This window comes from Pleurodeles waltl, chromosome 3_1 (assembly GCF_031143425.1).
Source record: "Pleurodeles waltl isolate 20211129_DDA chromosome 3_1, aPleWal1.hap1.20221129, whole genome shotgun sequence".
Lineage (NCBI taxonomy): Eukaryota > Metazoa > Chordata > Amphibia > Caudata > Salamandridae > Pleurodeles > Pleurodeles waltl.
Genome location: NC_090440.1, coordinates 577156106 through 577169641, shown reverse-complemented (window position 1 = coordinate 577169641; position 13536 = coordinate 577156106). Strand labels below are relative to the sequence as shown.

The 13536-nt window shown below is 41.0% G+C and overlaps 1 protein-coding gene across 2 annotated transcripts in view; it reads left to right on the top strand.

The window, feature by feature from the left end:
- The window catches only part of SLC22A18 (solute carrier family 22 member 18), a 757096-nt gene that overhangs the window by 9207 nt on the left and 734353 nt on the right, over nt 1-13536 (top strand). For both annotated transcript variants that reach the window (XM_069223018.1, XM_069223019.1), the window contains exon 3: nt 12457-12554. In XM_069223018.1, the coding sequence (XP_069079119.1) occupies nt 12457-12554 (98 nt within the window). The remainder of the gene's footprint in view (nt 1-12456; nt 12555-13536) is intronic.

Here is a 13536-nt window from a genome sequence, read left to right as displayed (position 1 = left end):
ATCACAATTGTAGAATAAATTTTTTTTGGCCCGTTTGAAGGTGTTGAGGATGCTGCCAACTCCTTTCTTGGGACATGGATCCCCCCTACTCTGAACATAAACCTCCTCCAAAGACTTTGAAATTGAGACGACAATCGTATTCTTTTAGGAGTAACAAATAGCCGAGGACCATGATCTTTAAACCCCTAAGGTCCCAGGACACAGAGGTGATTCTGAGATATATGAAAAACATCAGTATCATCAGATTTTTATTGCGAGATTAGTTAAAATCATTGCAAAAAAGGGAAATACAAAATATAAAATACAAGTATAAAATATGGACTACATAAAAAGTACAGTTTATGGCTGGAACGAGAAATTTGTCTGCACATTACAGTGAGAGTTCAATTTTCGTTGGAGGTACATGGCGTGCTTCCCGAATTTGGCCAGATCAGCTGGTTCCTTTAAAGAGAAAACCAGTAATCTAGCTTGTGTGCAGGATCTTATGCCATGACGTAGAAACAAAGGTTTTAATAGAATGCGTCACACATTCAGTAGTGAAGGACAGCAGCACAATAAATTAATAAAAGTCTTAGATTTATAGTCACACAGCCTGCACCATGTTATACTGGAGAGGGATTTCCATTTTGGGTTAAACTCCTTTATTCTTAGGCCAAGAAGCCTTGCAAAGGCAATTTGGGATATTCAGTCCTTCCTAATGGTGCAAGTGAGATATGGCTGTGGTGCGAAATTTTGTGTGATGTTTATGTAAGATTGTGCCAGCGCATCCAGCGTAGAGGAGCTGTTCAGTTTTGTTTAAGTCGTCTGCTCTAGAAAGCTTTTTTGTCTGTCTTCTCAATATATATTTTATTGAGGTGTGTGACTGGGCTAGTTAGATCAATGCTGCTTGATCAATTTGAAGCTTGGTTATAGCTGTTGAGAGATATTGTGACCAATGTTTTTTTTGTTTCGAAGATGATATAGCACAAGGCTATTTCAACATATTTTGGGGGGTGGGTGGCATAGCTATCCCGTGATAGTATTAAAAAAAAGGCCCCATTAGCACTAATTGCTGATTTTCCAGCCCAAAATCGAACCTGATCAAGTGGCTTCTAATGTATTGTGGCAATTTGAAAACTCTTTTATATATTTTTACCTGGAGCTTATCTAGCAGAGCAGTGAATTTTCCAGGGAAGGCTTCATTTCCTCACATTATGCTGGTAAAAAGGTAGTTTTGAGAATTTGAAGTATTAGTTTTGCTGAGGGGCTTTCTGTTAGATTATTTAGCTGACATAGTCTAGTTGTTATGAAGTCAGCCCTTAATTTAAGGTGAAGGAGTTGGGCTGTGGATGTTCCTTTGGCTGATAGTCGTGTACCTAGGTAGTTGTAAGTGTCCGATGTACACTTCAAAGTACACGTGACTGGTGAGAGGCCCCAGCTTCCATCGTAATTGCTGATGTTTCTTTGACCCACCAAATATTACAACCTTTGTTTTGGTTACATTTGCTTTCATTTTATTTGTCACATTATAACTATGCAGAGCTGTTAGAGGTTTTCGTAGGCCGATTTTGGAGTGGTCCATCAGAACATTGTCGTCAGCATATTGCAGCAGGGCGATTTTTATTTTTCTAATTTTTGGTGGTATCAGATTTGGTTGCATAAGCAACTGTGACATGTCAGCTGTATATAGACTGAATAGAGTTGGTGCTAAAACACATCCTTGCTTTAATCCATTGGTGGTGGGGATCTCCTGGCTAATGGTACAGTTCGTCAACTTGACTTGTACACAGGTGGATGTGTACAATAGCATTATGGCCCTTAATAGCTTATTTGGGATTCACCAGTTTCTTAGCTTGCTCCAGGAGATGTCTATCAATGGCATCAAATGCTGCTGTGTAATCCACAAACTAAGCAAAGAGTGGTAGTGCTTTTTGGCAATGGCCTCTTGGGCTAGGTAAGACAGGGCTATGATGTTATCAGTGGTTGCAGAGTTCACCCTAAAACCAGTTTGACATAAGGGGACAATTTACCTTGCCTCTGCCAAGGATTGTAGTTCTACTAGGAGGGATGAGGCAAAGCCTTTCGCCACATCGTCCAGAAGTGCAATTAACGAGTAGTTAGCTGGATCCTGCCTGTCACCTTTTTTATAAATTGGGTGAAGTATAGAACCTCTCGAGCTCGGTGGAACAGCCTGTGAATCTAAGCAGGAGCAGTACACTGCGGGGAGCACTGGTATCCAGGGCTATTGGTCTTCTTTATAGATTTTTGCAGGGATTCCATTCGGTTTCATTTCCACAGAATTGTAGTGATCTCCTTTGCGGAGGGGGCTGAGCTTATGGTCTTTTTACTGGATTTTCCTATACTTGTTTCCCGTGGAGTGCTTCAACTGCATATAATTTTTTTACGTGTTTTACCCATCTTGCCTCATTTATCACGTTACTTCGCTGGTCTCTCTGATCCATCTTGTTTTTAATATATCTCCATAAATCGCTGTGATTGTGCTGTCTCATCAGGGAGTAAATATAGATTGATTCCTTTTCCAGTTGTTAAAGATTTAGGGGGTTATTACAACTTTGGAGGAGGTGTTAATCCTTTCCAAAAGTGACGGTAAAGTGACGGATATACCACCATCCGTATTACGAGTCCATTATATCCTATGTAACTCGTCACTTTTTGGACGGATTAACACCTCCTCCAAAGTTGTAATAACCCCCTTAGATACCAGATCAGCTGCTTATGTTGCTTTACTTGTGTCTGTAGTTTTAATGCTAGCTCTTTTTTTATTAAAGGGTCCCTGGTTTTTGCTAAAGTTCTTCTCAGTCTGCCAAGTCTCCACTTACTTTCCCTTATGGAGTGACATGGGAGACTCTGTGCAGAATGGCATTGGTGGGACTTGGTTGCTCCATCCTGGGCTAGAAGACTGTTGGTAATTTCCAGCCATTTGGCTCGAAGTTCTTCTCCAGCCATTGAAAGTAAAGTTGCACCGTTTGTGTTGGACCAAGAGGTATATGCTTGGGACCCCATTTTATGTGCCTAACTGTTTGTTGATCCTTGACCCCCTGCAAATAGCCTATAGATTCGTATCCTACCATTCACCTTGGGTTCAGCTGAAAGCATGTTATGAGTGGGAGGTGGTTGCTGGCATTTAAGTATGGGATTTTAAAGGATGTCAGATGGCTGATGACTTCCTCAGTGGCTAGTGTGCTTTTGCCCTGATAGGTTTTGGGAAACGGATGTGCAGAGGGGGTATTGCTTGTTGAGAATGCCAGATAGAATAGAGTCTGTGCTTTCTCAAAAAGTTTTGAAGTTGTTGAGTAACCAAGCACGTCGGGCGGTCTTGATCTATGGTTTTACCTAAGAATCTGAGGTTGAAGTCCCCCCACAGATTATGATGATATAACCTGTATGATCGCAGAATACTTCGTCCAAGATGTTGGTGAGTTGGGCCATGCTTTCTGCTCTTGCTTGGCCAAAAATATTAAAATATAAGTGGACTAAAAGAGTTTTTGATATGCTGTTGTTTGGAATGGAAATCTTGATCCTTATTATTTGTAGCAGGTGGTTGTATGTATGAACAGTACTGATCTTAAGTCTAAGTTTACATAAATTGATAGTCCAGTGAATGTTTCTTTTTATTGCCAGTTGATGAACTTCATAATAACCTGGGATAGCCAGTGGAAGATTTAACCAGGTTTCTTGTAGGCATATTACGTCTGCCTTTTTTAAGAGTTGTTGCACTACATCAAAGTTTAAGAGTCTTTTCAAACCTGCAACGTTCCAGGATATAACTGTCATATTTTGGTACTTGGACGCAGATTGGTTATTGTTATTGTTAGGCATATTGCTGAGTTGATCTAATGGGGGTAATCGTGCTCATATTTGTGCTGTTTAAAATTCACTTTTCTGGTGTAGTTTGAAGGGTCTGCATAATGGCAAAATATGGAAAGTTAAGGAAACTGTTCCTCTTGCTTTAGGTGAAGTGTCCCCTTGAGGACACTACAGGGTGCTAGTTTTTTGAGACTTGGTTTCATTAGATGTTTTAGGGGATAGGGATATTTATGGTGTCCTATCGGCCCCACCTTGATACCCCATTCCTGTAGATACAGTTTGTTTTTCAAGACCGTTTCCACCAATGCTGGGCATTTTAGAGTCATAATGATGGATTTGCAATAGTTACTGTGCTGTGGTACGACTTTAAATGCTATTCTCTCAATGTCTTCCGATTCTATGTTGATTGGCTCTGGAGTTGCCTTTAGCAGCTTTAATAGGTTTGATCGATTCAGAGTGTCATGATTGCCTTCCGACCTGTATTGGGGTGTGAAAACTAGCCTTACAGGATGTGCGCTGTTCTTGTGTTCTATTACTTAATGAAAGGCTTCCTCTGTATGTTTTGGATACTCTTTGTTTATTCCCTCTTGTACTGTCTGTTTGTTGTACTTCCAGTGATTGAGTCGGTGGCTTTAGATTTTCCGCAGTGGGATGCGAGGAGTCAGCTCCTTCCCCTTTTGGGGTCCCCAGCATAGATTCAGGTGTTATTTCTGTCGACAGTACTGTTAAGGAGCTCATGATCCTGTTTGAAGTTATGCTTGTTGTACCAACAGGATATGCTTTAGCCTGTGGTTGCTTCCATTGGCAAGCAGCAGGGGGAGAGGCTGTTTTATCATGAGACTCTATAGCTTTTATGCTTGCGCTGTCATTATTGGGGGCACCGCCTTGGGGCGTCGATAGCCTGTTTTGTTTTTCCAATGATTGCCGGTAATTTATCATCTCTTGAATTTTGTTGACTGTCTTCCCACATTTGAAAATGGGATAAGTATTTTGCGCAACTGAAGTTGTCACCATATGTTACATTCTTTGCGCTATCTGTAATGTCTCTTTTTATCTTTTTGTTTTTTTTCTTTCTTTTGCCTTTTCCTTGCTCTGTTTGAAAGTTTTATTGAGTGAGCTGGGCCTCTATTATTTATTGAATCATTTGGTATTGTTTGGTTTCGTTTCCTTAGCTCATTGAGGTAAGATAGATTGGGATTCAGAATTGTTCTCAGGCATATTAGACACCTGTTTGCTACTATTAGTGGTGGTAGCCAGATTATTTTGCCCGAATACGGACAGGGCTGGATACGCGCAAAGGTCTTTGTGTTTCTGTTCAGCCAGTGGGAGTGTCTTATTTGCACAGAATCTAAATGTGAGGCCCTTGTAGGGTTTGAGGTATTAAGAGCTTCCTTCCATTCGGTTATCATCGACTTCTGAACATCGGGTAGAGAAGATAATTATCCACTATTTGATTGCAGGCACATGCTGTTGCTGTGGTGTCAGTACATGTACCTTTTTGTTCCAAAATTGTGAGCTTCATTTCTATTCTGTTAATGGCATTAGCTAGTGCATATATCAGATCCAATTGCATTTCTAATTTATCTGATTGCCAGGTAAGTGCACTTATTGCTGCAGTCAGTGTTGAGTTGATTGATGCCAATAGGTTGCTCTGCTCTGTTGTAGTTTGAGTGGCTGAGATTGAAGTTATTGACTTCGCCTGTGCTTCTGATGCATCCACATGATTCAAACTGTGAGACAGGAAATGTAGGGAACGACACAAGTCGCTATACCTTCTTGTTTTAGTGTCCTCCTGTCTGTTATCCACAGCATGTGTGTAGCGTGTAGGGGCAGCAATTGACCAAGTTGTTCTGCGATGCAACTGAGATTTGTTCTTTCAGCAGATGAGCTGCTTGATTGCAATGCAGGGAGGAAAACTGCTGTGGCCTTTTGTTCTGTTTATCCGCAGGGACTGTCACTTGTGGGGTCAATCTTGGAAGCGCGGGACAAGTCTTCGTAATTAATCATCAATACCTCTGGCGTGCCATCTATGATGCTATTCGATGATAATTCTAAGATTTAATCTTCCTTTGGCTGAATTGATCAATTCTGCCACTGGCCCCGTTCGGTTGCTTTGCCTTGAATAAACGTTTTCCTGGGAGTTGGGTTGACCCCCCCGAGTTGACCCCTGTGGTGGGGGGTAGTTTGGCAATGAGATTGGTTTGTGAGCTTTTGTAAAAGAAAAAGTCCAGGACTGTTTTTTAAGTGGGTCCCGTGGCTCCCTTGTCTCCCTTTAGTCGCTTGCCAGATATGTGTATTCTTTTTGTTTTGCCTTTCCCTTTAATTAGCTGTAGTCGGTCGTAGTTTTGAGCAGTGCGCGTAGGTGTATCGCCTGATGTCTTGCCTATGCTGGTTTTAAGTTGTTTATATTTAAGTTGTTTGCCCTGTTGTAGCATGGTGAGGGCATATAGCCACTGAGGACTCCCAGGTTGAGAGCTGGTGGCAATGTGGGAGTGTGGGCTTATCCTCTGGGATGTTCCTTGTCGTATCTCTTGATGTGATACTCTATGTCATTCATAGCTGGAGGAGCGGGTTTTCCTACGATATCTGACTGGTGGTATTTTCGAGCATCGTAGAAAAACAGTGAGTCAGATATCTTCCACGTGTTCGTCCACATAATCTGTTGCGATTTTAATTGCTTCTGTTTCCTCCGCCTCTTTAGGGCTCTTAGCCTCGAGTTTAGTTCCATTGGACTTCATGGGCTCCTTTTTACTTGCCTAGCTCTGGTTTTTGTGATGCTGTTGGCATTGTACCGTTTGGGCATAGCTCTTAAAGCTGAGAGGGGGTTTTGGGTGGTTAGTGTGATTAGTGTGATTTTTTTCACCCCTCACGGCAGGGATTGCTCAATTGGGTGATAGGGGAGCGTGATCTGTGGTGAACTGGGGAAGTGTTCAAGGTGGGCTTGCAGTCTGTCTTGATCTTGCTGTATTGCGCTGTCTGCGAGAGGACGGGGTGTTGGATTCCTGCAGGGAGTGCGGCATTGAGGATGGGGTGCTTGGGGCAATTACCAGCAAGGTGGTGGTGTATGCGCTGGCCCCTCCTGCTGCTGGTCACTCACGGGACCACGAGGGGTCCGGTGCACTCGCTAGATGGCATTGACTATGTTCGTTATACTGGCTGCTCTCCCACGCCCAAGGCTACCCAGTCCTTTAAAGCCCTGTGCCCTCACTCACTGCAGTCTCCTTGAAGTTGTCCTTTTCCTATGCCAGTGCCTGGTGCTGGTCTTTGTCATTTTTCTTGGCATTGGCCACGTCTGGTCCCCAACTTCCTTGTTGCTTCTTGGCAAACTTGTGCAAGAAAAATAAAAAGGGAAGAGGGAAGGTGGGGATAGTCCTGCGGCGGGTACGCTGCTCCTCATGCCCTCCTCACGACCTCCACACGGTCTCCACATGTTTTTTATTTCCAGCTTCTAGCCCCCTCTGCCTGCCCTGGCAAGGGCCTAGAGGTGGGCCTGTGGCAGCAGTGTTGGGGGGTTAGGGTACTTTGCGGTACTCAGGTGCTCAGATGGTCCGCACACCCCACGCTGGGGGTGCCACCCTCACGTCTCCGTTGTGTTTTTACCTCACGTTTCCCCCTTTCTTGCAACCGCAGTGGTAACTGTCCTAAAGTCCGGAAGGGCAGAGGGGCAGCTGAGCCGGTCTGTGGACTGGGGACATCAGTATATATCCTGGGGAGGTGCAAAATTGATGATGTCACTCAATTCTACGCAAAAGAAACCATCATCCTCAGAAGGAGTTTCATAGCCCTCAAGCACCAACTCACGATTCGCTCCATGCAACACTTCTTTGTGGGTTCTTCCCGCTTTAAAATTATCTTTAACGATACACCCAGACTCTTTTCGGATCCTGCTGACCTCCATAGGTTTCTCCAGGACATCAAACACTGTGATATTGACCATTGAGTAATACCAGCTGAGATTTTGTTTCAAGTTTACATGGCTCTGACCCGATCTCATAAACTGCTTGTTTCTGACTAACAGGGGATTAATGTACTTCATTTTGCTCCCCTCAGTATGTGAACTGATCAGGGCACTTTCGCAGATGAGTATCATAGAATAATCACGCTTTGATGGAATGTTTCACCAATGTGTTTTCTCCCATGTTATCTGAGGTAGTTAGGCGCTGTGCCTGCATATTCCACCAGAGAATTAACACCATCTGGTTTTTGCTCCTCTGCATTGTTATGAAGGTTCTGTGTTACTATTCTCCCCCCACCCCCGGCCCTCAGGCATTAAGCCTGTGATTAAGATGGAATCTATTTATTGACCTATAGCTGCTTTACAGGTATTTGTTATAGAGCCTACATCTACAACTGTTGTCTGTTTCCCCAAAACTGATATCGCTGTAAGGTTAGGAAGCCTCCTCCTAGTAATGTTGGGTGGGTTATTGAATCTTTGTACTTTTCTGTGTTGAGGTGGGAGGGTTTTTGCATGTTATCTTTTGTGTTTTTCCTTTCTCTTCCTCACCTATCTTTCAATCACCTGATATCTGGGTACCCTTATTAAACATCCTTTCAAGCTAAGGAAAAGTGCTGATTATTGCCATAAGCCTCAGGGCACCATTATACTCCTGTAGGAGTCAAAATTAGATCATGCTCATTTAAGGAAAGTAAAATATCACTGGATAACTGATAGTTTTGACTTACCTGCACACCATAAGAAAAATGAAGAGGTAACCTTTATCCCGAAAATCTCAATTTCAGCTACTTTCCATAACTGTGACAAAGAGGGTAGATGAGTAATCAATTTAGCCAAAAAAGGGGGCATTGAATTTATATTATCAAGATCTATGCTCCCAATGTAGATGATCCTTAGTTCTGGTCTTCTCTTAATAAAACTATCTCTGAAGTCCCTCAGCTAACAGTATAATTCTAGGAAGGGATTTCAACTTCCTTCTAGGCTGTACATTTTATCGCTTCTCTCGTGTAAAATCCAGACCCAACCAATCACGTGCGCAGCTCACAAATCTTTGTATCACACACATCTTTACAGATATATGGAGAATTGACAACCCCACGGGCAGTGAATACACTTTTTACTCACATCCCCAAGATTCCTTCTCTAGGATCGATTACCTTCTAATAGATGACCAACTTCTTCAACAGTCAGCGTCCCTACTGATAGAACCGATTGTGGTCTCAGATCATGTCCATATCTCTTTTGAACTACAAATTGGTGCTCCTACCCCAGAATCTAAACAATGGAGAATGAATGCCTTGGGCATAGAGGATGTAGTTATGACTTCCTCCATTTAAAAAACATTATGCATTTCATAAATTAAAATAATATAAATGAGACTCCTGCTGATTTATTCTGGGGCTCACTCAAAGCTACTTAAAACATGATTAACCTTAGGTCAGCCCAAAAAAAGAAGGATAACCTAAGCCCAAATGATTTAGAGACCAAAATCAAAGCAGTGGATTGTAAATTAAACCACTCTAAGGGCTCCATGTCTCTTCCCGATCTAAAAGCTCTTAAATATAAATATAATAAACGTTTGAGCATCAAAGCTCATAAGTGGGTTGAGGTTAATAATGTGGAAGCAATGGTTAAAAAGAATAAAGCCGGACAGTTTCTAGCAAACTATTTAAAACTTGGATTAAATAAATCTGTAATTCCTGCTATCAAAAATGCTAATGATGAATACATCACTTCACTGACAGATATGTTCTGTGAATCCTTATACACACCAGACAATGTAATTGATGCTAATCCCTGTGAGGCATTCTTACATAAATTATCAGTGTCCATGCTAGTACCGGATTATAGAGCCAGTCTAAAAATATGTATAAAACAGGAGGAAATCCTTAAAGATATTTCTAGTTTAAAATTGGGCAAAGATCCAGGCTGGGACAGTTTCAAATGTAATTTTTACAAAACATATGCTCAGTCTCTACTTTTACCCTCCCCCGCCCCATAACCCGTTCCTTTATTTCTCAGACACTGGGAAAATCCAAGGCTCAGTTGCTGTTGCAACAGTGTTATTCCTAAAGAGGGGAAAGGTACTTTTGAGATTAAGAAATATCAACTGATTTCAGTAATAAATAGCGATTTCAAGATCTATGCCAAAGTGTTAGCTATGAGATTAGAAAAAGTATTAAATAAGCTGATTCATCTGACACAAACAGGGTTCCTTAAAGGTTGGATGGCAAGTTAGAACATTGTGCCATGCTCTGGAAAAGGCTAAATCTCTACACTCGCCATCAACCGCAATAGCCTTGGATGCTGAAACTGCCTTTAATAAAGTTTCCTGAACCTTTTTAGCTGACTACAGAAATTTGGCCTTGGTGAGAATTTCATTAGGATGGTGTTTGCTGTATAGTACAGTCCACAAGCAACAGTTTGCATCAATGACTCAGACAAATTTTCCTTAAAACAAGGCACCCATTTCCTCGCTTCTGTTCATAATGTCTATTTAACTAATCAAGACTTAAAGCAGCATCAAAGGTATCCCTTTTCTCCCTGGCCCACAGAAAGTAGCTGCTTATGCCGTTGGTGTTTTAAACTTTACAGAGGAAGCGGAGAGTATTCTGGATGTGATTTCAAAATATTCTGAAGTATCTGAATATACCTTCAACAAAGAGAAGACTGATGTCTTCCCCATGAATATTAACTGTTTCCCGCTTTACTTATTTAGAATGGATTTGTAACTTACTTTTATGTATATGTTGTTTCCCTAGAGTAGCTTTATAGCTCCACTCTGCAGACAGACTAGTTCTGAAATAACATTTATCCACACTCAAATGCCAGATGTATGTTCAACAACTCCTTACCATAACAGGCAGGTGCAGGTTGCACTCCTCCTATTCAGTAACCAAACATCATAGCTTTATGTGGTATCATACATGTTATTTATCAGTGGTCTTTCTCCCATCATCAGCCTCCGGCCACTTAGCTTCAACAAATGGGATTGACAGACTAGCATCTGATTCCTATTTCTCACCCCACTGCTCCCAACTCTGCTCTGTTGTGACCATCTGTCTAAGATATGAGCCAAAGCCTGTTGGACCAGAGTAGACTCCCCCCCCCAAGAATAGGAATTTTAGTTTTATCGTTGTTCAGCTTCAAAAGGTTTTCATCCAAACAATCATGGATGGCAGTAGGCACACCCCACCCACTCAATACTATCCAAAAACTGAGGATCAGATTTCAGTAGGACTTTAAAACAGAAAAACCCAATCAGTTCCCCCAAAGCTGTACATACAGATTAAGCAATACGATTGAAAAGCAGAGCCTTCAGGAACTTCAGATTTGATGGACTGTTCAGCTAATCAAAATGGAGAAAGCAGGATTGTGTGAGACCGACTCAGCCTGTTATTCCCACACTCAGAAGTTTCTGTTGTGATCAGTGCGGAGAGGTTTCCCAACTAGGGATACTGCTCCACTTGTTTCTTAGGGCCAGATGTATCAAAGGATGTTGCATTCGCAAACGGTGCAGATCGGTAAACACAACCGTTTGCGAATGCAAAATCGCCTTTCAGGATGTATGAAGGGCAGTGCAGTGCAATTTTAGGGAATTGAAATTTTTTGCGATTCTCTAAAATTGCGACTGTGAAAAGCAAATCTCAAATTGCGATTCCCGAAATAGGAAATTGCAAATAGGAAATTCCTGTTTGCGATTTCCAAAGCACATGTATCATGCATTTCCTAAATGCGAACTGGGCATTTAGGAAATACAATTACAACCAAATCCAATTAGGTGGTAACCATGTACAGTTTTAAAAACGCATTTTTAAAAGTGCCATGTAGCGCACACATGCCCAAAGGCATATGTGCGCTTTTCATGCGCACTATGTCTTGGGGGTGGGATTGCATCAAATGGGGCCTTAGGCCCCCAGCACCCATGGATTTGCATTACCTAAATTGCGAATTCCTAGCAGGAATTTGCAAATTGGGAAATGCAAAACCATTAGCACCTGGAGTCCCATTCCCTAATAGCGATTCCCCAATAGCAATTGCGAATTTTAAGAAATCGCTATTAGGAATTCGCTATTTTCTTATATTCTATTTTGCATTTCTCAAATAGTGATTTCTTAAAATTCGCTATTTAAGAAATGCAAACCGGGACTTTAATACATCTGGCCCTTAATCAAGTCTTTCGTGATTCAAATAGAGGATCTTTGCAATGCAGCATTGTGACGGTGATTGGTACACACATGGTTCTGTGAGTCCTTGAGCACAAGGTATAGTTTCAAATTATTTAGGACTTTGTGAAGACGTAACAAAATGCATTTTCAAATAATATCTTTACCTAGATGAAATGGCAGTAGTTATTTTGGCTGGAAATAGCATTTATTAGGTTGAACCTTGCTACTCTGTATACATATTTTGGTGCTTGTGACACATTCTCTATGGCCTGTTACATACATTTGCACCAGTGAAGGGATTATGTTCAACTAACGTCTGTACTGGTTAACCAGTGCAAAAAAAATACATGAACTTACCATTGCAAAAATGATGTTTCCACAGACTAACCAGTGTGAACATTTTTATTTTGCACTAGTTGCAAATGTCAATGCAAAACTTTCTTTTACTGATGCAAATTTAGGTAATCTGGGCCCAGTCGCACAATATAATGAACTCTTGACAACTGTGTTTTTTTTTGTCTTTAGTACCTGGCAAAGAATCTTGGTTTAGATTCCATTGGTTTTGGCAGTCTTCAGACAACATTTGGTGTTCTTCAACTCATTGGAGGTCCCGTATTTGGAAGGTAACCAAAATATCAATTTACAGGTGTTCTTCAAGGGGAGAGAAGAAAAACAGTTTAAAAAACGGAACAAAATTGGTCCTCAAATAACCAGACTGAGCAGTTGTAATTTAAGATGAGGTTTGTTTTACTTGTCCCAGGATCCATAGTCAACTACACAAATAGTTATTTTAATGCCCCAAAGCCTTTTTACATACAAAGCCTATTTTTGGAATGCATTGGTGCAGCCCTATAACGCTTGTCCTAAACCAAGAGTCTAGGATAATTTATTTCTACAATGGTTTAAAGAATACGGTTCACCCTTTACAATGTTTAATATTTGCAGTTTCTCATATTTTCAGGTGAAAAGAGGAAAACTAAGAACCATATTTTGTTATAGTTGATTTAGAAAGCATGTCGTCTACTAAAATGACCATAATTATCCTAGAAGGAAGCGGAGTAGCTATATGTTTACAAGTTTATCTATTTGGTTTATGCTTTGCCCAGAGTAATGTGATCCATATCTAAATATTAAATCTAAACTAAAGATCAAATCTTCTGTCATGATCCTAGTAAACTATCACCTTTTGACAATACCACTGTGATACTGATTTCTTTAGGCACTCTGAAGCTGACTTGGTGGAAAGTGAAATAAAGTATAAAAACAACATACTGTGAAGTTAGTATATGTATGACCATGTGGACTAAGCGTGCAAAGAGTAAATTAAAAGTGGGTAAGATAGAGGATAATGCTAGTCCCTACATGCTTCTGGTGTAACATCATGTGCTTTTGTGTTTGTTTCTACTCTGTACAAATTCACTGTCAATTGAAATTTGTACCACAATTCTACTCCTTTTAGATTTTTTTTTTTTGGTCGCTCCTGAATAATAACATTTGTCTTTTATAGCCTACTTGCTAAATGAAACATAGTAAGGTTGCTGTTACTAGCCAAAAACATTAATCTGTCAAATGTAAAAAGGTGCCATGTGTATCGCAAGGACAGCA